Genomic DNA, 19750 nt, shown 5'->3' on the forward strand with positions numbered 1-19750 from the left:
CAGATTTCTGTTCAGGCATTATAAGGGTTTGAAACAGGTGTCTCTCAGAGGCTCATGACTATTAGTTGACAAGAAGTGGAAGCTCACTGGAGGTTCACTCATGCATGTTTCATACAAGGCAGCAAAGTTCTTGTCACCTCCTTCTCCCAGAGTGGTCATCACCCATTTATCACTCATTCAGTCTGGAAATAAGGATGTCATCTCCAGATGGCATGACATTTTAGTTGTTTTTCTTTCCCTCACCTTCCTATTCTGTTGTGTTTTCTATCCGTGTAAATCTATTGTTTTTAACATTCACTTCCCTTCCAATGTTAAAAATTTAGCAGAAAACATGAGAGACTGACACGTTTACAATGTGAGGCTGCCAGTATCTTAAACCAGTTCCCAGGCTAAGAGTCAGCGCTGTCAGATCCACAAGTCTTCTCTTTTGGCAGAAAACTGGAGCTGTATTTCTGTTCCCTATCTGGTACCTATGAAGAGTTAAAGCAAGAAATAAACAATACCTCCATAAAGTTCAGTGAAGAGATTCTAAGCAGCTGCTCTCCACATTTGGATTTAATTTATTTTCCTGCGTTCATCAGCCGCTCTCTTAAATGTACCTCATCATTAACACCGTCTGTATTCAGACCTCGTAAGTGCCTTTGGTGATTTAGATGTAAATAGATCAGCCTAACAACAACAATTCACACCCGCCGTGAAGGTCTGTCCTCACTGATCAGATTAAGTTAGTGCATTAACACGCAACTAAACAGGTAAACACATCCCATCAGGGTCTGTCAGCTAAGCAATAGATTCAGATAATCTATGTCTATAATCACAGATAATTCAGTCACTTCCACTTTACCATTAAAACATAGCTATCACCTAATAAGAATAAAAATTTGAATACTTTTTATGTCCAGAAGTAGTCATTCAACAACAGCTGTACCATGTCAGCTCTATATGCCTCAGGGGTTTTCCTCAGTCTTAATCATTACGGTTGCAGCTTGTCCAAAATAACTAAAACAAAAGCTCTTACTGGCATTGAAAAACACAATTGCAACATTTCACTCCCAATGTTTTTGGATTTGTTTCCTTTCTGTCCCACAGTTTATTGCAAGGTTCTGCTGATTGTGGTTAATCCCCTAAATGGATCTTCAAAAGATACAGAGCCTTTAGAATTGCTACTTTGTGTCTGTATAAAATACAAAGAACCACAGCTGTCTAGTGTTCCTTCAATCCGTATCTTTATGTTTTTGCTGTAATTTTACCTTTTTATTTTGGTTTTTTAAACCAACACATTTTTCAAATCGTCTCAAGGTTTCATGTCTATTTATGTCACTCAACTTTTTATTTTACATAAATTATCCATCCATCCATCCATCATCTTCCGCTTATCTGGGGTCGGGTTGCGGAGGTAGCAGCTTCAGAAGGGAGGCCCAGACTTCCCTCTCCCCAGCCACTTCTTCCAGCTCCTCCGGAGGAACCCCAAGGCGTCCCAGGCCAGCCAAGAGACATAGTCCCTTCAGCGTGTCCTGGGTCCTGGGTCTCCAGCGTCCCTCCTCCCGGTGGGACGTGCCCAGAAAACCTCACCAGGGAGGCGTCCAGGAGGCATCCTGACCAGATGCCCGGGCCACCCTCTCGACGTGAAGGAGCAGCGGCTCTACTCTGAGTCCCTCCCGGATGACTGGGCTTCTCACCCTATCTCTAAGGGAGAGCCCAGCCACCCTACGGAGAAAACCCATTTCGGCCGCTTGTATCCACGATCTCGTTCTTTCCGTCATGACCCAACAATATAAATTATAGGCAACAAAATGGGAATGAAGTAAAAATTACTTTTATTCACAGATATCTTTCAGAGTGTTGTTTTATTAAGTTAGATTTTCTCTTTTTAGCTCACATTAGCTTTGGTTCTTGTTCTTAAATGATGTCCAATATGAAACAGTAAAAATGTTTTTCCCTTTTAGCTGTAGAACAAGAAGCTTTTTTTTAATTATTTTTTGCTAAGCCTCTTTGAAGGAATCAATTTACTGTATTTTTGAAAAATCAGTAAATCCATTGGTCATATATTCTTAAAAGACTGATGCGATTTCAGTGTTGAATAACAAAAAATACAGGAAGAAGTCAGAGTAAAGGTGGAGAAAACATATGTGGAAACATGTTTCTATCTGTTCTCCCTGGCATCCACTTATGGAGGCCTGCAGAGCCAAGATTCAAACCAGAGAACTACTTGCTGTGAGGTAACAGTGGCATCCAACATACCTAACAACCCCCTATAAGTCACAATCTGTTGAATTTTTTTTTATTTTTAACACAGACACTCCTCCAGACACAGTTATACCTGAAACATATGTTCTACATCTAAGGATCTACTTGAGAGAACAGTAGAGACTGGAGCGAATAAAAGTGATTGCTCTTGTTTCAAAGTGTTGAAGGAATAAAATTTACATTTTTAGAAAGGTTTTATAAAATAATTTTTATCTTGAGCTTGTTTTTTTTTTCCAAAACAAAAACACTTGTCTAAATTAAAGGGGTTATCTTTTAAAATTCAGGTCATTCAGAGGTTAAAACTACATCTATGTAGCTTCTTCTTACTAGGGAATGCTGAGGTTTTTGGAGGATGAGCATCAAACAGATGTCATCTGGAAACCTTCGTTCAGCTGTGGTAGTTTGCTATGTGATTGTGTTGTACTTGCTCTCAGTCACCCTTATTTTGCATTTTCCAATGTGGAGAAAAAATTTTGCTCAGTTGCTGATAAAGAATGCTTGTATGCCAGAATACAAGAATAACTGCTAAAATGCTAGTGTTAGTTCAGAAAGTCACTTTACCGTCACCTTCTTTCTGTCCTTCAAAACTAAAACAGTATTTGTACAAAAATAATAACTCCATTGATGGATTAAGATGGCTTTAGGTTCTCAAAAAGTTGAATAGATATATTTAGTTCAGTTATAATTATTTCAGAAGTTTTTCTATTTGTGTCCCCTGCACCTTACTTTAATACTGCGATTTCCAAAGCGTTGGTAACATCTGCACATTCTGACAGACAGAGGTTGAAAGCTCCAAATAATAAAACATACTGTGGCTATATATGTTCAGACTTCCTGTTATCAGCTGATAGTCTTGCTCTTTCTGTCTCTTGCACCCGAAATTTACAACCAAAATTTTCTTAACATGTCATAGAAAATACAGTTTATATTTTAAAACCCCTCACTGATAGTGTGCAACATTTCAATCATTCATTACCAAATTAAACACTCGTAAGTCTTGTCAAAAACCCCACTCAAAAAAATAATACATTTTTCAGAGGATGCTATTACTATTATAAAGTTTTTGCAGCATTTCCTCTTCACTTGAGATCACAAATTGCTTTCTACTAATTCATTTTAGCTGCTAATGATAGGAGTAGTTGCTCTGATCTCATGCTTTTTGAGGTGCCATACAGCTGGGTGTTTAAGTGGAAGCCTCTTATGATGAACCCTGAATAGTTTCACGCTTTCATGCTCTTTCTTAGCAATTATCATCTATTTTAAATGCTCTTAGGTACAACTGGAGCAAAAATAACATGTATCATTTTCGCTAGGGGAAAAATTGTCCACACAAGACTGGCCCGGCTCTGCTAAAAACACCCCCCAAAGACTACGCAAACAAGATAACAACATCATTATCGCAGGACATGTGAAACCGGTTGGCCCTCAATGCTCAATCGAAGAAATAGACAAATGCAAATAAATTTATCCCATAAATTGAGGCGCATGTTTTACAGATTGAAGAGTAGCAATGCTGTACTGTTCCAAATATAAACTGCCAGGGGCCACCAAAGATTTCCCAGATGGTTCAGAACAATGACTAAGGATGTCTCAGGTAGTTGTTCCATGGAGAAATGATTATTACAAGTATGAGCGTCAATATTTGGCTGATGGTTGATCACAGTGAAGCAGTGTCTGTAGTTATTTTCTTCTGTCAAACAGTCACTGACGGCTCTATAATAAGCCAGTTTGTTTTCAGTCACTTGAAAGTAAAATGTACAAATAATGCTTTTATCCCACTTAGGATTGTTAAATGCATGTCTTCAGTAGTATGTGAGAAAATGGATGGTCTTAAAAGAAATGGGAATGGAGAGAAAATTCAAATGCCTCAGAAAGGTATTCTAATATTTTATTCCCACACTATTCCACAAAGCAGTAGTGAGTGCACAGTCCCCTCCGGTGTTGCTGACCACCTGTTTAGACAGGTGGTCGCAGTCTTACAAACTGTGGTCTTTCGGTCAGGTAGTCATTGATCCAGCCAGTTGTTGAGGCAGACTATCTCTTCTGGAGTTTCTGACAAAGCAGCCAATTGGCTGATTGAGTTAAATGCACTAGAAAAAACAATTAACATGATCCTCATAGTGCTGCCTGCTTTATCCAGATGACAGTGGGTTTGCTGAAGAAGTTGAATGATTAGCATCCTCAAAGCAAACTCCATGGCGATAAGCAAACTACAAGGGGTCCTGATATGAGCGTTTCCTCACTCATGTGGGCCAAAGAGCTGCTCTGCACAGGTATTCAGGACTCTGGCCCTGACACTATCTGATACCATCTGCAGCATCTCCTGATTAGAAGAAAAAGAAATCCATGACTGAGGTTGAAGATGAAACGTCTGGGGTGACAGGAAAGTTGTGGCTCAAAGGAAGGTGGGATGTTGGTTTGGCTGAGAACAGGAGAGAAGGAATCTGAGCTTGTTCCTGAACAGAACCTGTTGGAGAATGTGTTCACCTCATTTGCTGTGTTCAGATTCCCATCTGTCTGATCCTATTTTTGCTTGAAGCCTGTAATTTTCTTCACCCTGACCAAGTACCTCTGATATCGTTCCCTTGTAGTTTGTTCTTTTGCTTCTTCCCATAATTGTCTTTGCTGTCTCCAGTCTTTGAGCTGTTTCTGTATTCTCCTCAATAATTCTCTCTAACCCTCCTTGAAGACTTTTTTTCTTGTTTAACAGTTCCTTCAGAACTCAGGTGATCCAGGATTTAGCTTTTCTTGTGGGGATTGTGTCCACAAGAAGTTTATATAGATGGTGTAATGACCGTCTCAATTTCACAATGAAAATGGGAGACCATCCCACGAAGGAATATTTACTAAAGGTCAATTATAAGGTAAATAAAAACTACAATGGAGTGGGAATGCTAGAATAGACGGTGTAATGCAAATACATGTTTTCGAGTGTTGGGATGCAAAAATAAAAATAAACTCAAATTTGCCTGAGGAGGAGATGAGGCCCAGCAACAGAGCAGGATGCATGGCATTCTGCTCTGGCAGAGCGGAGAGAGAGCCTAGAGAGAGACCGGAAGGAGGAAATGGAATGAGGTTCCGATCCATAGCTCAATAACCCAAACAAGGAGGAAATAAAAAGGGTAGGCACACAACCCAGCCCACAAGGCTTAGGACTGTAGGAGTTACACACTCAGTCATGGTATTGACGTCCTCTTCATATGGCTGGCAAAGAGAAATCCAGTCTGCAGCCTCAAAACTACTCTGCAGGGCTCCTTCAGCTTCTTCTGACCACTTTCTCACTGTCCTTTTCTTCACAGGTTATTTCTGAATATTTGTTCACATTGCAAGCATAGAAAAACAAGACTGTGATCTGATTTTCCCAGAGGAGCTCTTCCATTGGAGATATATGAATCCTTGACATTTGCTTAAAACTAATCCAATATCTTGTTTTCTCTGGTGGAGCAGCTGACAAATTGTTGAAACATTGGTAGCAAAATTAAATTAATTAATTAAAATCACCAGCTAATGCCATGTACGCATTGGGATTTTGGATATGTTACAACAACTGAACAGATGATGCATAATCGGCAACAGCAGAGGGTGAAATGAATGTGATCGCCCAAATAACACTGGTGAATGCTCTTGGTAAATAATATGGATGAAAACTTACTGCAAAGAATTCATTGTTTCGGACTCCACAGACGACACTTCACAGTAGCATGTCCTGGATGACACCAACTGTTATTGACGAGCACTGCTAGTCTACTTCAGTAAAACACTTACTACTGCATTCCTGATATTTTGTCAGAGCTTGGAGTTCATCCAACTTGACAGTCAACAATCTTATGTTGCCCATTATAATTGATGGGAGAGGCGATTTGCACTTCCTCCCTCTTGTTCTCCTCTTTGCTCCTGCTGTGCATCCACAGTGCCTCCTTTTCAACTCATCTGGGTCTTCTGGTTTCAACTTCATTTCAGCTTTTGCAATGTCAGTTAGCTGATCCTTGTAAACCATTTTGTTGTTATGATTACATATCATCCTAACAAATGAGCAGAGTAAAAAAAAAATATAAAAAAATTGCAAAAGTCCACCCAGCTGAACAGCATCTAAACACAGAGGGAATAATTGTCAAAAAAAATAAAATAAAATTCTTGCTAGAAACACAGAAATCAAAGCTTTAAAGAAGAAAGAAAATTGGAATCTAGGTAACAGATTAATGCTAACATGCAGCCACCCTGAGAGATGCGATTCTAGAATTGAATAAGAAAAAAATCATGGCCTTTAACCGGGTTGTGGAGCTGTGGACTCAATTTTTTATTTATGTGGAGTTTCAGTAGAGGTCACAAGAGCTTGATTGTTCAGTCCACATGTGTTTTGTGGGTTTGTTAAAAGCTTATGAACATGTCCTTGCTGCAGGATTCTTGGTGCTGGATCGGTTTTATGAGCTACCTAGTCTCTGGATCATCACGTTGTGTTGCATTCTGCGCTGAAATAAAGTTAGTTTGCAGATCAGAATCTTTGTGCTAATTAAACGGATCTCCTTTCTACAGAAATGCACTTCAGGTGTTCTATTCTTCGCTTGAACTTACTGCCTTTCTGTCACAGCTCTGTCTCCTAATTAGATTGAATTTCAGCACAACTCTTTCACAGATTTTCATGTTTTAATAATGCCACAGTGTAAATGGAGTGAGCTGATAAGTGGCAGTGAAGAATTAGCAAAGTTATCATTTTAATGTGATAATGGTTTTGCAACTGCAATAAACGCCTGATAGCCACTTACAAAATTGAGATAATCCGTAAAGTAAGATTGTTTGTTAAGTTCGAGACAAAAGAACAGTCTATTGATTATAAAAGTACCTAAAATCATCTACAGAAGGCAACGTTATTAAAATCACCCCCGTTCTTTGTCAAACAGAAATTTGACAAAGAGTTAGTTGTCAAACTTCTGTAAAAACCAGAAGTTTGACAACTAACTTCTGTTTTGAATGATTTTTTTTTTTAACACTCCCCATGATTATTATCTGTATCTTATTGGAATTCAGGTTTGCACACATTGATAATTTAGTCTCTCAGTTCATTCCATGTGTGTACAAAGATAAATTTAATTACAGGACTATATAAGACCATAGTGATTGACTGATGCTACTTGCATAGGAAGTTATAAAAACAAGACCTGATCAGAAACTGAAAAAGAAATATCTTTGGTGTTGAGTAAAGAATTAGAAAGCATATTTTCTGTTGATTTAAATCAGATGAATAAAGCTTTAATTTGAATTTTTTTTTTTTTTTGCAAAACCACCACTAAATTTTGCATTAACCTTTCAACTAATTTCACTTCAATTAAAAGAAAACAACTTATTTCTCAAACTGAGTTTTTCACATATCTTTCCTCAGCAGCCCTTCGCTGATGTATAAAATGTAAAAAAGATTTTTAGGAAATAATAACTGTGACCAATGTTTGTATTACCTGCTATGCAACAGTGAAATCTGCCCTTATGTGTATAAATAGGGATAGACATATTTTTTGTCAGTCTATTATGAGTGCATGGTAGGGAAAATAGCCAGAAGCAGGTTTTGGTTACAGTCAATCAATCAAAAGCAACTTCTGTATTTCGTTAACAGCAGCAAATAAACCAAAAAAAACATTACATTTGAAGTCAAGTTTTATGTTTTAGTTTTATTTTTCTATTGATGTTCTCTTGCACCTCAAGTAGCTGCATTGATACGTAGGTTTAGATGCAAATTGACAACGGGGAAGGAAAAAAAGAAGATAATTTTTTAAAAATTATTCAGCTTTTTATATACAAACTGGTTTTCAAACAGTTAGAAAACCAAGCATCCTCTCCAGCTTTATTGCGTTCCAGTAAGAATGGTCTGGGTTCAGTACAATGCAAGTACTAGACCTATATTCATAACTTTACCACATACAACAGCAGCATAGCCACAAACGTCAGTGTTTTTATTAGCATTTATTTTGAGAGATCAACACAAAGTATTTATTATTAATTCAATAGGAAGGGAACCTTACTTTCTCTAATTGAAAACACAACATTGTATATTTGGCTGAATGTTTCATTGCATTGTACTGTGCCAGTAACAAGTTTGTGTATTCAGGGTAGTGTACAGTTTTAGTGTACGTAGCACTAAACAAACACCCTGAAAAATTACATTTTTAAATCATAATCAGAGATTTCTTCCATGTTTGTGGTACCTCCACTCTTTCCCCGCACCCATGACGCCACACATTGCTCAAGGCAATCTGTAAATTTGACTTCTTAAGGCTCTCTTTGTGCCACTTCTTCATAAAGCCGAGGTTTGTTGAGTGAACAGATAATAGTTGTATAGTTGACAGTCTCTCCCCTAAGCTTTTCTGTCCTTGCCTGGCCTGTCAGTTTAGGTGGACAGCCTTGTCTTGGGACGTGTGCAGCTGTGCAGTTCTCTATTTTAAGATGATGGATTGAAAGGAGCACTATGAGACATCTTAAACCTGGGATATTGTTTTATAACCAAACCGTTCTTTAAACATGTCCCTACCCCTTTTGTCTACCCTGTCTGCTGGGCATCTTGGTCTTCATGATGCTGTTTATCAACTCATGTTTTCAGTAACTTCTGAGGCCTTCAAAGACCTGCAGTATTTACAGTTTACAAAGATTAAATTTCACACAGCTGGACTCTACTTACCCTTCTGGTAATGTCTGGAGACATTTGATTTCACAAAAGCTGAAGGGGGAATATTCTGATTTTTATTTAGTTTGAAAACCGAGCATCATCTCCAGCTTCATTGCGTTCCAGCAAGAATGCTATGGGTTCAAATCGGGGTCTTTCTGCGCTGTGCATGTGTGAGTTGCCTCTGGGTTCTCTGGTTTCCTTCCACAGTCCAAAACCATGACCACTGTGTTAAGTGGTCTCTGTAAATAAAATACATGAAAGCTTGTGTTTTGCACAAAATTAGAAGAAAAAAGCATGAATACATTTTCAATTAACTTTGCTAAAGGTATGACAAGGTATGTTATCAAGTTAAAACAAGAGCCAACACTATTTTCACACATATGTTTTTATTTGTCAAACTGAGTTTGTTTGAAGCAACATTTTTTAATTTTTTTTACTGTACAGTCTCTCCCCCCTATATGCAGGCTTAAACCTAACCAGTGTTCAAACTGCTTACTTTTCTAGATGTAGACATAGGAGGTAAGAAACAATTTGTGAACAGATGACACAGAAATGCAAAGACAGCATGGCTTCTCACTTTGCTTCCATTTTGAACAAGTTAAATGAAGTTTTACAATGTGCAAGACAAACTGACAGGAGGGGTAAAGTAAAAAGGACTTACACTGCAGATATATATGAAGAACGATTGTGTGGTGTGGACATCTTTGTTATACTGCACTGTTTTCATTTGTATATCATGCAAACGTCCTGAAAACTTTGTAGCAGCCCTGCTCCATCATACATGCTGAAAGTAAAAGCCGGTTACAAAGATTGATCAGTGCAGATTTTGGCCACGACAGTTATTTGGCAATAAAGCATTTACGGACCACAATTTAAATAGCCAAAAAAAATTGTGAGACACAGTTAATGCATTTATTCTCTGCCCACAGACCTACAGAGCGGCCGTCACTGATTCACACTAAGAACAGTTTTCACACAATGACAATCTACAGCAAAGGCGTTCAGTGTAACTTACACAAGTGAGTTGTTCAAAGTCATTCCTTTTATATCAGCGACATTACAGAGTAGAAGTGTATCACACAAGTGTGTTATATACTGCGTATGCTCGGATCAGCTCCACTTTTCCAACTTACTACAAACATTACTGGTAGATTTTTCTACTTAAAAAGAAATTTCCCGGTACAAAACCACACTACGTAAATCTTATTGAAATTTTGCACTTGTGCTCTTGACTATTATAGAACAGACTTAAGTAGGAAAATGTTTAGAGTCAATTTTAACTTGCAGGTTTTCCGATGAAGTAATGTAAACAACTGTGGTCATTAGAGAAAAACATGCAGACAAATTATTTGGCTGTTGAGAGAACTTTTGAGAGCCGACGGGCCATAAATCAAATCGTATGTGGCACATATCTGAATTTAGCACATATCTGAATGTAGCACTCAATAATTTTGGCAGACCCACTTTTTACCAGAGAGTAGCCTACAAAGCTTAGTTTATTTACCCAAACAGAAAAAGCGACTTCATGCAGAAAAAACTGTATAAATGTAAAAGAAACAGTCAGACTGTAAATAAAAAAATGGTATCTTTGCCTGTCAAAAAGTAGAGAAATGAAAACCATTTTCCGAAACATCAAGCTCTGTCCAATTTCTGAAGTACATTATACGTTTTCCATATACCGAGTCTCCATTTTGTACAGTGTATCTGTATTGGGATAAAGGATGTAAAATTTCAGTTCTGATGGTGCAGAGTAATTTAATTTTGCTGCGATGTACCATCACAATTCTTTAAGTTATTCTACCCATTTTTGAATGAAATTTCTATTACTTTATACAAAAGCTACGAGTACCTCCAATTGGTCAAACAATTGTTAGCTTAACTAATGAAAACAGGTCCGACCCAATACGGAGAGAGCCTTTGGATCTCCGTCAGTGCAGACTGAATTTCTTCACAACGTATGTATTATGTGTGCTGCCTGGTCCTTTGTGAAAACCATGACAGCCTTTCTTCGTTGGAGATCTCGTCGCCTATTCAACAGTATGTATATGTGGAAAACTGATGCTGTAATAATGCTGTTTAACCCAAAGAAGAAGTGCATCTCTTGTGAAATGCAACTCAAATACAAAATAGTGCAACAAAGTTATACGGTTTTGATGTGACTGGCGTTATCGCACATCTGTAATGCCTATGCAATTATTTTATGTACTTTTGTGTCCTGCAAGCATCACTTTACATAAAAGTACAGTTTTTAACACAAAACCTTAATCCTTAGGTACCCTGCAATAAACACTAGAGTTCTCTATTGTTGGTATAGCCCATCGTCAATGTTCGAGCAAATTACACACTTTTATTAACACAGTCTGCATTTGTTTTCTTTTGAAAATCAGCAAATTAATATTTGTTTTCATTATAAGACATAAAAAACTTTACTATTTGATGTATGTACATTAATGCTGATGACTTCGGTAATTTCCTTCCCTCATCTGCTATTTTCTGTGTACAATAAATTTATAGTATGCTTATCTGGCCAAACATTATTCAAGTGGTTATATATGTGGGAGTATTGTGAATGACATCTATCCTGAGCTTTTGAATCAATTCATCTTAGATCTCCAAGACAACGTGAGGACGTTACAACACATGTCATAAATCTGACAATAGAGTAGAAAAAAGGAATGAGCACAGAGGATAACGTTTTAGAAAAAGACCAGCTATAATCAGAAATAGGGAGCAACAAATCAGATAAATAAATAAAGCCCATAAGCTTCAGTGTCAGTGCTGCAGTACAACTCTTTACCCGAAGTGTTTGCTTGTTGTCTCACAAAGCACTAATCTTTATAAGTGTAAAGTAATGAGTCAGAACTATTTAAAAATGCACATAAAAATAGGTCCCTAAATCAAAGCTATTTGCTCTCAGGACTGGAGGTTTTTCATGATTTGTCGTAATATACATTTATAATTCACGTACCATGCAGTTTCTTAATCTTTTACATATAATACAAGTGTGTTAATAATATTGTGATGAATGTTTTCCTTTGAGGGTATTCATGACTTGAAGGGGGTCCAATTATGAAATTAAAATCAATGTTTTATTATATTTTCTTCCTTGGACAGTTTAGTCATGATACAAAGTCGGTTAATAATGTCCCATGAAGCACGACAGACAGTTTTAACATCTTTGTTAAAAAGTGACACTGTACAATAGCTTCCACAGTAAAACCACAGTGAGACCCCACTCTGACCCCTGACCCTGATCCAAATATCTTACAGAAGTTCATTCCAAACAGGATGGCAATTCTCGAGAGGAATAAAAAGACAAAGATCACGCTTTTAAGTAGGAAACTGAAACAGTGAAACAGGAGGCAGGTTTGAAATCATTGTACAAAAGAACTAACAAGACCCCACCACAACCTATATGCTTATTCCTTGAAAAAAAAAAAAAAATATTGGAAATTAATTTCTTTTTACATGTTGAACAGTTTATTTTTGAGCAACTGCTTGATAGATTCCAGTATTCCAAAGAAGAGGGGGATGACGGACAGAAAGATGGAGAGGGGAGAGACATCACTCTTGTTCTGTGCATCCCAGTATTTCTACACGCAAAGTGATCCTGCCGTACCACGACCAGGGAAGGATCCGCACAAACCGAGCGTAGACCGGGGGATCTATCACATTCTTTCTGTGTGTGTCGTTGTCAAAGTTCCCCTGGAATACCTGAAAGAAAAGGCAACATGGGGTCAGATGTACTAACTGTACTGTTCAGTACGTGCACTTAATATATATATATATATATATATATATATATATATATATATATATATATATATATATATATATATGTATGTATGTATACAGCTTTTAAAAATGACCACAAATCACTCTGGTGAATCTGTTAGTTTTTCAACTGAATTACAAAAGTTCAGCTGAATTTTATTCCTCATCCATGTCGTGCAAACTGTCTCTTTATAATCCCTTTCTAAATTTAGGAATGTTCTCTTTAATAAATCTTTTAAAAAATAGTTTAACGTTTAACCATCCTAATACATATTCACCACACAGGGACACAAGCTCTCTGGTTTATCATTAAAAGGTTCAATGTGTGCTTAATGACAGCAGGATGAAGTACATTAGAAATAAGTGCATCTGCAGGGGGTGCTTCATTCAAGAATCTGATAATGTCAATTTAACACTTATTATTATGCTTGTGTAATTGGGATGTAATAGGATTCAGTCTGGTGTGGAATAGAAAAGCAGTGGGATAAATCCAAACAGGTGCCGAAAACTGGGATTTACATATTTTGACTTCATTTTAGGCTAATTCCCTTTCAAATATTCATGACAGCAGGAGAAATTTGGCAAAACGGTGATTCAGATATTGTGTGGTTGAGCAAATAATCGTAACGTGTGGAGCATTTTTTGGCACTTTAACAGTTAAAATAATAATAAAAAAAAGACAAATAAGACAGAAATAAAATACAATTTAACCTGTCAAAAGATTTGTGGATGAGTTCTAGTGGATTATAGCCTGGGAGAAAATATCTAAATTCCCTCAGGCTCACCATAAACAACACTTGTAAAGATTAAAAGATGGGATAAAGTGTTTTGGGAACTGAGGAAAACTTAAAGTACACATTTCTTCAAAGATTTGTCAACACAGCTGGTTCAACAGTTACCAAAAGTTTGCATTTTGTATTACTTAAAATACTTATCTGAAATTATTGTGTAAAAAGCTTTCTGCCGATCTAAAATGCTGTAAAAATGCTAATGAAAGTTCAATGGAGAGGTTGTACTTCTCCGATTTTAAACTCTCTTCTCCAGCTTGCTATTAAATCCAAACTCTATTTTGTAATTACTCTTTATCTGAATATATTTGCTATTTTGCTCACAGATCAGATTCACTGGAGGCTGTGAACTCAGGGGCCAGTGCCTGCGTAGGACTGGCCCTGGCTCCTGTTATGACCCTGGACTGAAGAGATTATTCTACATCAGCTTTTTATGATGATATTTGCTGGCACAGAAACTGTAATTATTTGCTGCCATGGAACCATTAACCTTTCTACCATCAAAAAGTTTTCCTTCAACAATAAATACAAATCTAAGGTGCTGCACTTTTAGGTTTAGCCGTATCGAGATAGGTTCACAATTTTTATCTGCTAGATCAGAGCTCTTCAACATTCAGCTCTGGAGCTGCAAGTGGAAAGATGAAACATTTAAACATGGCAATGTGTTTTTGTTTCATTCTTTTGTGCGGCACCCCCATGAAAAAACACTGGTGCTACCCTGAGACTGCCTCCCGAATAAATTTGGTCTAGAACTGCCACTGCTGGCGGCTTGTCTAAAAGCCAGAACAAGCTCTCAATTTTTATCTTTGATGCAAAAAAACCCATCAGGTTTTTGGGTTTTTGTGGGTCCAGAACCCAAAAATTTTAGGGCCAATGTAGCAGCTTAAACCACTGCTACAGAGGTTTAGGCTTTCTTGAAATATTTTCATAAATCGGCTGTGATATGAAAGATAGTTTAGCTGTGAAACACTTTTATTGACTCTTTAGATGTGGATTCCTTGGAAGTGGGTGACATGAGACAGCTGTCAAGATTTTAAAGGTTTTTACTTTCAAATGAGTGGTGCACGTTTCTTTTGTTTTTGTCTGAGAAACATTGTAAACAACATAGAGCTTCATAAATGTTGTTGTTTTTATGTTTTCAACAACTTTAGGTCACACTTTTCTCATATGCTTTTCATCGTAATCTTTCTGTCGTGTCAAATTCAGCTTGTCAGATTATTTATATCTAAGCAAGAACACATCATCACAATCTGCTCTCTTGTTTCTTCCTCTTTATTCCTTATGCAGGTGCTCTTATGCTTTGCTGTTTTTATTTAGATGCTAAGCATGCAGATAATTATGCATTGTGACATTCTGCGCAAATATAGCTACAGACATTTTAATTTCCCTTGTATCTTACCAATGTTTTTTTCAAATGTAACTGAAAAGGTATTCTCCATATAAACGACATAATTTCCACTGAGTTTCAACTTTAAAAGTGTAACTTCTTCAATAGTTCACTACCCAAATTGACTTAATACTATCTGCATTAAGTATATTTCCCCCCAAAAAAAAATTGGGATTAGATTTTAGGTAAAAATACAGCAAACTTTTTCCCAAATACAAGGTAAACTTTTAGACTGCTGTTTTCTGAACAACTACATAAATTTACTGCATTGATTTCCACTCAAAACAACCAAGTAAGAGTCATTACAGGCCTAGGAAAGGTCTCCAATGCCTAGAAGCCTATATGACAGCACCCTGACCTAATTGGTGTCGACTGAACTGGACCTGGTCCATTTTGAAAAGAAGCAGGGCTTAAAAGAGCTCTCAATATCCCATAGAGCGTGACATTTACTACGATAGTCTTTGATTAATCATCAAATCTAATGAAAAGTCATACTCTCGCTATAAGAAATAGAACATATTTAACATAGTTATACAGGGCAGGGCATTGATGTAGCATACTTGCATTAAGTCTTATTTAATACTATGAAAACATATGCACAATATTTGCACTGATAATTCATATTATGAAGAGCAAAAGAACAAAGTCTTTGGTGGTGTAAGGTGTAAAATGAGTCACACGGAGCATCGGCATGACTGTAAGGTGACATCTCTGGGATATCAAAGCACAGAATGAATGGCCTGACAGCAATAAAACCTGCAGATCCTTGAAATATGACAAGGTCCTTTCCCAGACTGTCTGGAGACGTGCACAGTTTCAGAAGCAATGCCTTTAAAATAGATTCTCTCCAGACAGATACGTGAAAAATGACAACACAAAGATAATGAGAACGGGAGCGAGTGAGATAAAGACAGTAATAAACAATGTCAAATTAGAAAGTATTTTGTCAACATATTTATGGAAAATATTTCATAGAATAAGTCTTGTTTTCTGAAAAGCAGAACCAATGTTTAGATTACTGGAATAAGTCTAACATGAACCATGTCCCAGTGTATTCTGACATTTTTAGAGGACAGCACTACAGTGAGGGAGTTTATCAATATATGGACATGGTTTCCATGTTAATCATCATAATCATTGCAATCAGCAGTCAGGTCTAATGACGCTGTAATCAGTGTATGAATAAGTATTTTGGTATTTCAAAAGTGCCAAGCAAAGATTGCAATAATGACCATGTCTGCAGGAAGGCAACACAAGAAAATTAGGCGACACAAAGAAATTGATAATGTAAAAAAATTACATATAATCTATAACTATGTATAATAAACATAGTTACACATTTGGAGTTTGGAAACACATGACACTTAGCACACTTAAAAACTAAATAAAATACGTTATGTGGAATGGAGCCAGAAAGTAAAAAAAAAAAAAAAAAAAAGTCTAATCTTTTTTCATTGTTTGGAGCTGAAATTGATATTGAAATATACATATGAATAATTCAACCCATACACAACTGCTTTTGTGGAAAATGAATGTTTTAGTACATCCACAATACTTTGAGTATTTTTCATGAATAAATCCAAAATAGCAAGTTATCTTACGAACATTTAGGCATTTCTTATTACATTTTGACAACATATAATTAACCGCACATAAAATCAAATTAAGATAACAGTTTACAGTATGGGGAATACCTAACCAAATTACTCCTACTAGTTAAAACGTTATTGCTATACATGTCTATCTAATGCTTTATGTAAAAAAAAAAATGTTTAATGAAAACTGAAGATCAGAATTTGGCTAAAGAATTCAGATTGGTGCTGCGTTTCATATAAGGTTTACTATTTATCTTAACATCTTCGGAGCACTTCAATAACTCAAGATTTGAACTCCCAGAATACACCTCAGGTTTTCTTGAAGCATAAGACGCTATGCTTATCAGCATGAACACATTTACATAAATTGTAACTGAACCATCACAAAAGTGGCACTGACTTTAGACCACAATAACCATATTTTTGTGAATTAAAATGGGGGGTTTCATGCATTGTGTGTCCCCAAACTAAACCAGGAATAACACAGCTCCCAGCTATTGACATTCCTGGCTGTCAGAGTCAAAGTCACAGATTCAAGGACAGACCCTCTGCACTTCTGGGACAACAACTGTAGTACCCACTCTCCATTATTTAAACCCGGTGGTGAGGTTAAGGGATCAGATTCCTCCAATCTTCCCTGCCCCTCTGCTCTGTTTCTGTCTGACATGGCTACATTGAAACAGACAAACTCAACTTTATCAACAGTGGTCTGCCATCTTAGTGTCCTGCAGTGTTTCTGTCTGCAAACACTCTATGTTTGTTGCCTGGTATGTGTTCTAAATGGACATATACTTAGGCCTCGGGTCATCAAAACCCAAAAATGACCATCAGAGTGAAATTTTTCGATGATTGTATTCATAATTAGCCTCTAACCTGAAGGAAACTGAGGGTTCTAATGGATAATTAACCTCATGCCACTTTTAAACACAAATCAATTACTGTTGTGCCTGGTTGGCTACCTGTTATCAGGCTGTGTAAATACTGACAGTCATGAAAAAGCAATACTGCAGGTTTAGTCAACACAGTGATGTAGGCTTGAGAAGTTTGTGTGCTGAAGAAAAGGAGAAATTTTGCAATGTTTAAATTGTGGGCAGTGCTGTAACTTGTCTCGGCTACCAGTGTGGCTTTATTGGATTTGTGTGCAAAGAGAAGGCAAACAAGCTACTCTATAGATTTTGTAGAGGGATGTTGTGTGTGTGCTGCTGAGGCTTGCTTTGACAGCATCTGTATTCCAACAGAGCCTCCTCTCTCAATCTAGATCTAACTGCCTGCAGCCTCTGCCACACAGGAGCCGGAGGGGGAAGCTGAGAAGAATACTTACAAGCCTCCACCACTGTGTTCGAGCCAGACACTCAGCCGCACACACAGGCACGCGTGCCTTCCCAGTATATCCCTGCCAAGTCAAGCATTGTGAAGCGCCAGGAGGAGCCTCAAGAGGCCAACCGCAAAATGTGTCCTCTAGCATCAATGGCTGCTTTAGCTGACTGACAGAAGAAAACATCTTCAGGAATCATAGAGTTAAACAGCCACTTGGCTCTCAGATGTCTTGCTAAACATGCCGCCCCACTCAAAGAATGATACTCTAAGTATCATAGGTTCTGCTCGAAATGGTGTAATAACGAAAGGTCAGATTATTAATCTTCACAAAGAGGGATTTGCAAAATAAATTAAAATGTGCCTTGATCAAAATGGAAAAGAAATTATTGCTTTTTTTGGGACGTCACCGGTATTTTAGCCTCGTCTGCCAAGTGAAAATCATGCTGAGTATGCACTGGCAGCCATAGATTCTCACAAGAGTCATCAAATCATCAAGCAACCTATTTGAACTTGAGAGGCCAAGAAATGCTTCCTGGCATGAGACGTAGCACTGTGCACACAAATAGGATAAGTGCATAAACTGACTGGAACAATTTTCTCCATTAAGGACTGCATTATGTTTATTAAGTTGACCCAAATAACAACGAGGAAACCTTGAAAAAGGAAATTTTACATTCACAGATCAGTAAAAGCTACTTTACATTAAAAAGTAAATTGGCATGACAAAAGCAGACTCCATGGTAAAAAATAACCCCATAAATGAATAAATAAAAAACATTCATCCATCTTTTATAATAAATAAAAGGATTGTTGTACCTTAATTTCTACAAAAAAATTTAAAATATTTGAAAGATTTGATGGTTTAAGGCAGCAAAGGACTTTCACATTTTATTATAGCTTTATGCAATCATATTTTACTGAATTTTCATTCATGCAAAAAGACATTCTTGATGCATCAAATTGCCCTATCAATCTATTTACGTCTAGCTCTGCTTATTTGAGATTTGTTTATAGGGGTAACATGTCCAGGGCAAACATTGTAGACATTGTGTGGCATTTCATTCCATTATCATATCATATCCAATTTGAAGTATTTCATTTCCGAACTGTGGAGAAACAGGAAAATTTAAATTTTTTTTAAATAAAAAAATCTTTAAATAGGACTGATACCTAAAAAAATGTGATGAAGATTATAATTTAAAATATTGTGCAGCACTGCTCTTAAATTTTTTTCTTTGTTGTTTCCAAACTTTACGAAGTAAATATTACTATTGAATTTTAACGTTTCACAGTGTGAATGCCTGAGACAGAACCTACAAACACAGTGTGCATGACTGCAACCAAAAGAAGTCTGCATTACATGTAAGTGTATGTGCATTTTGCGCTTTCCTGTAGGAAACACATAAGAATTGAATCAAGATTAAGAAGGTTTATCTTTTAATAACACTGATAGCAAGAAAAGCTAGCACATATCCTGCCAACTGCATGTATGAAAGACAAGAGGCTTCAGGTTCAGCAGAAATTCTGTGCCTGCACCTCTCATGATATCAGTAGAAAGGCTGCAGCAGCTCCACGTTGTCTCTGTGGTTATGGATGATTGCGAGAGACATGTGAACTCCGCTGAAGGGCCGTAAACAGGTCTGTCAGCATAGTACCGTCTGAGCCAGGCTGACAGTGGGGTCTTATCTAATCCCAAACCCATCAGAGGCAAGAGCACAGACCAGGCAGGTTGTGTTCAAGCCCAAGATAAGGAGATGCAAATGAGTGGTGAAGAGCAGAAGACAGCTTCCATAATGGACATCCTCACAGCTAATGGCTGTCTTTTTTGATGTTTGTTGTTTTTTCTGCCTAGGGTTCCCCTTCATTCTATGCTTTTAGGCTTCTGACATCTACTGAAGATGCCCTTGTCTGTGCTTGAGTTATAAATATTTTAAACCTACTGTTCTCAGAGTACCTAGATCCATATTATGCCATGAGTCTTTTTCTATGT

General features: G+C 37.2%; 1 protein-coding gene across 1 annotated transcript in view; it reads right to left on the bottom strand.

Moving 5' to 3' along the window:
* Positions 1-9266: 9266 nt before the first annotated feature.
* Positions 9267-19750, bottom strand: part of LOC122827892 (EGF-like repeat and discoidin I-like domain-containing protein 3) — a gene marked incomplete at its 5' end in the record, with an annotated part of 119356 nt that continues 108872 nt past the window's right edge. Inside the window, 1 exon segment of the mRNA XM_044110986.1 lies at positions 9267-12613. Within this exon segment, the coding sequence (XP_043966921.1) occupies positions 12464-12613 (150 nt within the window).

The sequence above is a fragment of the Gambusia affinis genome, linkage group LG03, assembly GCF_019740435.1.
Source record: "Gambusia affinis linkage group LG03, SWU_Gaff_1.0, whole genome shotgun sequence".
Taxonomy (NCBI): domain Eukaryota; kingdom Metazoa; phylum Chordata; class Actinopteri; order Cyprinodontiformes; family Poeciliidae; genus Gambusia; species Gambusia affinis.